The 9,426-nt window shown below is 38.2% G+C and overlaps 1 protein-coding gene across 14 annotated transcripts in view; it reads right to left on the reverse strand.

The window, feature by feature from the left end:
* The window catches only part of PCLO (piccolo presynaptic cytomatrix protein), a 386,610-nt gene extending 383,277 nt beyond the window's left edge, over positions 1 to 3,333 (reverse strand). For all 14 annotated transcript variants that reach the window (XR_011539448.1, XR_011539449.1, XR_011539444.1 and 11 more), the window contains exon 1: positions 2,791 to 3,333. Coding sequence is in view for 6 of the 14 variants with exons in the window: in XM_070617309.1 (XP_070473410.1) it covers positions 2,791 to 3,044 (254 nt within the window). In the remaining 8 variants the exon portion in view is untranslated. The remainder of the gene's footprint in view (positions 1 to 2,790) is intronic.
* Positions 3,334 to 9,426: the final 6,093 nt, after the last annotated feature.

The following is a 9,426-nucleotide window of genomic DNA, read 5'->3' on the forward strand; positions in this document are numbered from 1 at the left end:
ATTTTTCTTTCATAGTGTAGCAGAAAAAAATGTTTCAGCTACAATTGAGGTAAACATTTATTCAAGTGTAAGAATGTAAAAACAGTTGGAATACTGAAATATGTTTTTAAACAGGCAATGACACTTAACTTGACAGTGCTGAGTCACATAAAATTTTGTAATATTAGAAATACAAGCAACTTTAGGAATATGTATTCATTTTTATACTGCAGAGGCTACCAGGACTTAAAGAAGCTAAGAGAATTAATTCAAGGTTATCACACTAGTTAGTCACAGAAATCTGGTGTCCTGTTTCCCAGGAGGGATGGGGGGGGTGGAGGGCAGGCTTTCCATAACATTGCACTGACTTCTTCATATGTAAAAGAATACAGATACATCAACATAACTCATAACGATGAATAAGTCAACATACAACTTGTCTGTAGCCATCACTGCCAGTGCCATTCACTGCTGATATTGTTACTACTCTTCTTTATAGGGTTCCTTCAAATTAAAATTCAAACAAACATGTCCCTGTTAATTTTGAATTGATCAATTTTCATTTCAATTTTTAATTGAGCCTCAAAATTACTCTACAAGATAGGTAAGACAAGTATCACTTACCTTATTTAGAGGAAAGGAGACTGAGGCACATATGGCTGAGAAGCACATATAATCTGCCACCAGTCAGTTAAAATTAATAGGATAAGAACCTAGGTCTCTCAAGTCTTATCTCTTAAAAAAAAAAAAAAATCAAGCCCCACCATATCTAATTCACACCGCTTAATCTCTTAAAACTTCAGATAATTTGGATATACTTTCTTATATATATTTAAACTAAAGTATTTCTTAAAATCTAAATGGTAAACCATGTATTTCTTTGGTTATCACATACGAGGATAATAACTTTCCAAAACTTAAGTACATTTTCTAGAAATCTTTCAGTAAAACATAAGCAGGTTGCAAAAATCAGAAATGTATTATTTATATATAACTGGATGAAACTTTGACCAACAACTGCTTTGGCTACAAATTACCTATTAATAAGAATTCTACCATTGACAAAATTATCAATGGAAAGCTTTAAAAGTATGTTATCAGATAGAAATACTGCATAAAACTCCGTGGTTTTACAGGCTGAAACAACATTTTTCAGCCGCCCTCTGAACAGAAGTTAGGAATTTAAAAATCAAAGCTCACATTTTTCTTGGTATTTGTAACCAACATGCTAAACCTGTTGCTTGTGCCTCTTAGGAAAAATTGCAGAAGAGCTAGTATACATTTCTAAAAGGCTAATAAAAATATTATACCTGGTTATTATCCTATGAAAATCTGGTATATCAACATTTAACACTTTTTCGAAATCGAGTTTTCACCAGTAGCGAAAAAAAGTACATATCATAAGCTGTACTACTTAAGGTAATAGATAAAAAAGCTTTATACCAAAGAAATAGCCCAATATATTACTCGTTTAAAAATAAAGAGCAACATATTCAATTTAAAGGAGCTAGTTTTTACTAGTAATGGTGTTTCACTCCAAGGAAATAGAGTTTTTACCAGACAGATTTTATGCATTTAAGATTTTACATGAAAAATATTGTCACTATCCATAAAATATTTTACATTTCTCCTATATTAAATTTAATATTATAACTATTTGACAAAATTATACGCATATACTTACGTAACAGTTCTTAAGTTTAAATGTTTTCATTTTATGAAGTAGACGATAAGAATCTACACCTATATATCCAGATTCTTTCGTGTTTGCAATATCTCAAAAGAAAACTGTAGGTTTCCTTTCAGATATCATCCAGTAGGAGTGGTTTCAGGACCATAGACAGAGAACTGTTCTCTAAGGGAGGGCCAAGGGTTTATTTACAATAATAAAGGCAGGGCAGGCACAATGATTATACCCTCAGTACTCTAATTAGAAAACAACTAATTTATTAGGAAGAAGAAAATGGAGAGCTAGAGAGGAAATGAATATGCAAATATTACAGATTAGCTCTCAATTGCCTGTGCAAGTTGTCATTTATTTGCTTTGTCTTTAAAAGTATGTATTGGAAACTATTTTAAGATAACACAGATTCACAAGTTCTTCCATAAACTGTAAGACACTTCTGCATATAAAGGGCAGTGGTTTAAAAAAACAGCATATGCTAATTCAGAAACACATGTACCGCACCTGTTCTGCTGTGACCAAACCATCTACTTAATGCCACAATATATTTTAGGGTCCCTCATTGACTATAAAAGGTGTATTCATTAGGTAGAATCCCTTCTACCTAAACAGCTCCTGTTCTCCTCTGGGGGTAGGGTGTGAAGGAAGGACAAATAAGCGCGAAGGGAATTAAAGGTATTTTTACAGAAATATTTAGACTTCATTCACGGAGAAAAAGACCCCAAATGACTGAGGAGGTTTAAAGAGAGACAGGAAACCACCGAGCTCTATCCATTTCCCAACACGTTCTTTCTGTATTAATGGAAGATTTCTAGATTAGCAAAACACTGGAGGGCGTCTCTCCCGGCCATCCTAGAGGGAAAAGGTTCCAAAAGGCCAAAAATCACAACCTAAAATCACAGTTCCAAGAATGCAACCCTTGACTATCCCACCAGAAACTCTACAATGCATCATTTTTATTCTGCCCATTAGAAGGCTTATGATCTCTTTATCGCCACCCTATTAGAAAGAATAAAATGAACGGAGGCGACATATATGTACTGCTGTGCTGGCACATACGGACTGGAACATATGTGCAGGGGAAGCTGTACATATATGCGCGGACATATACATCATGCTGTGCGTGCCTGTGCATGGAAGGCGGCTCCGCAGCGGCCGGGGGAACGCTTCCCTTGGGCAGCCCCTGCGCCCTTGACATGACAGCAGCGATCTGTCTCCTCTCCTCTTCGCTCAGCTGGCTCAGATCCGCCTCCATGCTAGCCGGGATCACGGTGTGCAAGGGGCTCCCCGCCCCGCCAGCCCCTCCTCCGCCAGCGGCGGCTCCCGCCGCCGCCAGCCCTTCCGGGAGCCCGTCCCCTTCCAGGCTCGCCTCGTTGCCCATGGCTCAGGGAGACGGGGCCGCCGCGATCCCTCCTTGCGCTGCGTCCCCGTTGGGAGGGCTGCGGCGCCAGGAGCAACCGGAGCCGGGGTCCGCCGCGGGGCGTGCAGGCGGCGGAGTCCCTGGGCTTGGATCGGGCACGGCCGCCCGGAACGCCAGGCGGGAATTAGTCCAGCTCGCAGGTGACGCCCGCGGCCGGCGCTTCCTCCATGTTGGACAACGCCAGGCAACCTTTGCAGAAGACAACTCCCCGACGCCGCCTCAGTGCCCCGAGCCGGAGAAAAGCAGATCTGAGCAGTGCCAGGCGGGCGCCGTCCGCCCCTCCCACCGCGCCCCGCCTCCTGGCCCGCGCCCTCTCAGTGCGCATGCCCTTCTTGGAACAGGTGATGTCCGCGCCCGCGCCCGCGCCCTCGCCCACTCCGGTCTGCGTCGCTCTGGATCCTTCCTCTCTCTCTCTCTCTCTCTCTCTCACACACAGCACCGATTTAAAGGAGCCCAGCGAGAGCACAGCTAAAAAGCGAGAGGAAACAGCGACGTTTCTTTCAGGCGTATTGCGAGATACCCTAAGATGAGTGCTCGTGGACTACATTCAAGCGGGGCGGGGCGGGGCGGGGCGGGGAGGGGCTGGAGGGGAAGAATCGGCTTCCAGCTTTGATTCATGGGATTTGTAGTTTCAATTTTATTTTATTTTTTTTAAGGGAGGGTTTTAAAAGATCCTAGGAATGAATTCAGGTAACTGGAAATTAACAGGACAAACGATACCTTTGGGAAAAATTTCCCACAAGGAGCTAAAACTGGCCTCTTTTATTTGGAATTTTCCCAGAACAATTAGATTAAAACCCTAGATATGGCGTCAGTAAAAAGGTAAGGTTTTTGAATGCTTATCGCTGTGTTGTTCCCTAAAGGGATTACACAAAAGTAAAGGATTATGGGAAATTGTGGGTGGGATCCTGTAGTAAGATCCAAATTGTAGTATATTAAAGTGTTGTGGTAGTCTGAAACTTTGAAAATATGAGTTCACTCCCTTTTCTGTACAAATGTGGACAGAAGAATCCAGAAAGGTAAGTTAATTTGTATAGAGTCACACAGCTGGTTAGCAGCAGCGATGTAACTAATAACCACTTTTTTCAGACCCACTCCCCACACATCCCCAACACATAGACTTTGTTCTTGCTACTACATTTCTTAGAAGGGAATGTTTCAGCTCGGCACTAGATCTGCAGCCCCGTTTTTGCTACCTACCTTTCCTAACAAGGTGGACTTAATGTCCCAATTGTTGAGGTTAAAGAAAATCGAAAGGCAACAACTGGGAATGAATAAATTCTACAGAAATGAGTTAAGTTGCTTAGAAAGAAAGTTTCCCAGTTTTTGCAATAATCATTATAATAGTTTGATATTGTGGATTCCACTTGTATCAAAACTGAAAAATGGCACAGTTATAACAATTTGTGACTACATTTATTGCTTTTAAACATGGCTAGTTGTCAGATAAAGTATCATTACTGGTTGAGTTCCTACAAAAACTTTGCATAAACTTTGATTCTCTCATAATACTGAGGTGTGACTTTCATTCATTTAAATGAAGAATGCTCTCACTTTGTAGAAACAAATCAAGTTGAGGCAACCTGACGTTCTGATGGCTGTATTTGGAGGCAAATACACTTCCATCACACCTTTTAGAAATGTGTTTGCTTCAAAAAAGAAAATTATGTACAAAATCTTGAATCGTAATGCCTTCTCTGGCAAAATGAATAACTGCTCCATGGCCCAGGTTGCCCTAGGAATCAATAACACTCTAGATGGAGATGAGGAAGAAGATTCACATGCTGGCCATTTTCTCATAATACGCTCAAGTTTTGTGAGAATAAAATATATTTGATGTATTCACATCCACAGACCACAATCTTAAAAAAGGTACGATGAATACCCTTTCAAACTCTAGCCTCAGAATAATGATTACACTGAGGAAATGTATTGTTAACTCCGTATTGTCCTCCTTTGTAGATGGAAAGGAGCCTGTGGAGTAATAAGAAAGAAAGAAGTGATACTCAATATGCAAAGGAATGTTGACAGGCTAAACAAAGTCATAATTTGTAGGTTGGAAATATTATAGACCATTGTGCAAACACATGTGTTTACCATCTTTTGTCCTCTCTCCCAGAAGCAAATATCATCATAAAACAGGAAAATGGGATATATGGTGGGAAGGGTAAATGGACTTTGAAAATAAGAGATATGATGGTGACACTTGGAAAGCATTTTGGTCATTGACTTTCTGAAATAACTTTGCCTTTGGGGACCTATATAACTGAGTTTTGAAAAACATTTCGTTTTTCAGTCCTCCATCTGGGGTTACAGTTTCTTGTGCTTGGGAGGTGTTTCTGATCTGAAGAGACACACTAGAGCAGAGTCCTCGTGCATTCCTTATGTATGAATTCTCAGAGTTCTAAATGTACAAGGATGAGAAGTTCAATGCTGTAGACAACTTATGGAGTTTCTCTTTGCTTACCTAGAAAAATATCATAATTAGTTTCCTTCTGCAAATTAACTAATAGTGTTATATTCAAAAGCTCTGTTGCTCCTTGTTCATTATATAGTTACTTTAATAGTCATTTATAGTCATGTGTCGCTTAATGACGGGGATATGTTCTAAGAAATGCATTGTTAGGCGATTTGGTTGTTGTGCGAACATCATGGAGTGTACTTACACAAACCTAGATGGTATAGCCTACTACACACCTGGTCTATGTGGTACTAATCTTATGGGACCACCATCGTATATGCAGTGCCTCGTTGACCTAAACGTCGTTATGTGGAACATGACTGTATTTGAACTCAGACTTAAGTTAATAAACTGATAGTTCAGCTCTGATTCACTCAGCCTGATAGGTGGGTCATAAAATGAATCAATTTCTGAAAACCTCCACTGTGGTTTTCTCCACTGTGGTTTCCACCATTACGTCTTTCTGAAATGACTTCTCAACTCCAGAAAATTAGATCTTTTCCTTTCCTTTAATTCTTGTCTCACTTTCCCAGGCAGTTTCTATTTCAGTAGATAAGAATCAATCTGAATGTGATAGTTAACAGCTAAACATGACTAGATAATGATTCCTTGGAATGGGACGGCCTAGTCTGCCCGTGTCCTGGCAGATCCCACTCAACCTGGGATAAAATCAAACAGACCACCTGTGTGTGGTCACATGTCAATATTAAATAAATTGAGGACTTTGCACAAATTAAAGTTAGAATAGTCTTCATCAAATATAGAAAAATATGTAATGTCACTCGTTTTTCAAAACCTACAATTAAATAATCTTTACATAAATTTAGCCTATTAAAAATAGCATATATTTATTAATCTCTCACGAGCAATAATCTGAATATTGGATTATTTATTAAGTGCCCTTATGTCCCTATTAAAGCCATTAAAATAATATTAGTGAGTGTTTTGTAAAATAGGCCCTTTCATAAGCTAAATTTGAGAGTGTAACTAGAGTCAACCTTTCTGGAAAATAATTTGGCAGTACTTATCAAAAGCCTTAAAAAGAGTCATAATCTGTGATACACTTCTGGAAATCAGTCCTAAAGAAATCATTTGAGTTACAAAAATGGTTTTGTGAAAAAAATGTTCACTGCCTTATTATTTATAATAGCCATAAATTAAAAGTCATTATTGCCTCAATATAGAAGGAAAAGTAAAATCTAGTATAACTAGATAGAGTATTTTATGAAGATATTTATTTAAAATAATACTTTTAGAGAGTTCATTATAACGTAGGAAAAATTTCACAAAGTATACATGGGGTAAATTTTCATAAAATTATGTAATCATAAATGTGCAAAAAAATTGAAATGACTAAACTGCATTAAAAAAAGGAAACAAATCAAACAAACCAACCAACAAAACCCATATATATTTAACGGCAGGACCTTAAATAATCTTACTTTTTATTTATAATTTTCTATATTTTCCAAAGTAAATTTGTAGTTTTTTTAATGGTGTAAGAATACCAGTAATTATTACTAATCATTTTTTTAAAACAACAAAAATAACACAACCTGTTAAGCTAGGGAATCAAAATGCTAACAAAGTTTTGTAACAAATGCCTCTGAAGAAGCTGAAAAAAATGATGTGGTCAATACCATAACAGTGATTTTATGTGATGTGATGAGTGATAGAACTCAAACTATTCTTATACTTTCTATATTTAAAAGTCCAGGCATTTTTAGTGTACGTGTGGATGTATATATTCATGTTTGCATAACTGTAGAGAATGTGACAATTTTTATTTAGGCACATATCTTCTTTTAATGTTCCTTCTCTAATAGAAGGTAAGAGAGGATTGTGTTAATTAGTGCAGCAGGAACCTGCAGTGGCTTAAGGTCCAACTTCATTTTTTGCTATGGTTGAGCTGCTTCTCAATTGCTGCTGTCAGCCATTTTTGTTAGCTCTGCTTCAAACTGAAATCTGTCGCTAGAGTGGAGGAAATTCAAGTGAGATTACAGTGATTATGAATTGGCTTCTCAATTTTGAGGGAAAAAACATAAGAAGTGTTTTAGAGAAAAGTTTGATAAATTTATTTTTGAATTCTGACATCTGGAATATCAGCCAGTTTCTTTCCCTTTATGCTTATTCTAGAGTAAATCTGTAATTTAAAATAAAGGAGAAAGTTGCTTGTATTTAAAATATGTTCCTATAGACACAGGGTGTATACAACATTAAGAATAAAATTCGTTTCTATTGCAGTTTTCAATATAACTTTGTAAATTGAGAATTACTAATAAGTGATGAGGTTATAATAGATGATTTAGCATTATTTATTCACCCATTTTAAAAACAGGCTTTCGAATTCAGAACCTACTCCTGGGAAAATCGGGACATGTGCGTGTCTTATTCTTTGTGACTGTTTGGTTGACAATGTCTGACTTTAAATCCTAGCTGTGCCATCTTACACCTATTTCGGATAGTAACTCATTGATTTTTCAGAACTTGAGATTCCTCAACTGTGAAAAAGGAGAAAATAATATACTACCTCTCAGGGTTCTTGTGATAATTAAATGAGAAAAAGATGTGAATGCACTGGTAAACTAGGACCCATATTAGCGCAGCTGTGGTAGATTGTTACAATACTGGTCCTCAGTGAATCATACCTCCCTGTGTTCACTACCCTGTGCAGTGGGACTGCCCACTCCCCATCAAGAGGCAGGGTCTGTTTCCTCACCCCTTGACTGAAACTGAATCTCTGCCTTATTTTTACCAAAAGAATGTGGTGGGAGGGGCATGTAACTTCTCAGGCTAGCCTTCCAGTCTGGCCCCCTTTAGGTGGAGACCTCCATGCTCTGAAGAAGCCCAGGAAGCGGGAGGCCATGAATAGAGGAGCCCAGGCGCCGCAGCCTCCGGCTCTCTCAGCTGAGGCCTCGGTGAGTCCCCTAGGAGCGCCTGCCTCAGCAGAGGTACCTGCTGGCTGCAGTCACATCAGTGAATCTGGTGAACCAGCAGAACTGCCCAGTCAACCCAAAGAATCATGGCATGGAATAAGAATAGTTACTTTAATAATTAATATCTTATTTTAAGTCACTAAGTTTTGGAGATTTTAGTTAGACTACCTAACTGATATTCCAGTTTTTACACATTTTGATTATGCATAATCTTTCAAAGTTCCCTTTCCTTCTTTTACTTCTAGTGACTGTTTTCCCACTTACTGTCCAGTTGGACTTGTCTTTTGGAGTTATTTGTTCAAAATTTCCAGATACCACCCTTCTAAACTATAAATGTGAAAAAGCCCAATTATGCTGAATATTTACATGCTTGTTTTGTGAAAGCCTCAAACAAGAAAATATATGGGAAGATGATCTTTGAACTATGTAATGCTGTCCAAATACAAAGTTATATAAAAAGATGGAAAACTTATTCATGAGGAAGACCAATGTATTAGAGAAACTGCTGGAGGAGAAGGGTGACACTCTTCAGGTCCTACTCAAGATGGTGGCTACACTACAGATTTAAAGATTCCTGGGTGAAACAGTTGGAATCGGAGGTTCAAAAATACTTTTAGGATTCTATAAAGTTAATATGATACATATACTATACATTATATAACAATACCTTTAATATATAGCCAATGAAACCTGTTAATATTCACATTAACTTCTAAAGGAGTCAGGATCACATTTACTAGAGGATACTCAATTTTGCCAAGCCTAGTGATGAATTGGAGTTCAGACATTTTGAGAGGAGAAGCTGGGGTTTATCTGAATTGATCTGTATAATAAAGATACAGCAATTTGAATTGGTTGAGTAGCATGGATTGGACAACAAAAGTAGAGAAATATGTAAGGGAAGGAAGTGAGGCCGCTTATTTTAAAGGGGAAATGGAAATGTCCT

This window comes from Equus przewalskii, chromosome 4 (assembly GCF_037783145.1).
Source record: "Equus przewalskii isolate Varuska chromosome 4, EquPr2, whole genome shotgun sequence".
Lineage (NCBI taxonomy): Eukaryota > Metazoa > Chordata > Mammalia > Perissodactyla > Equidae > Equus > Equus przewalskii.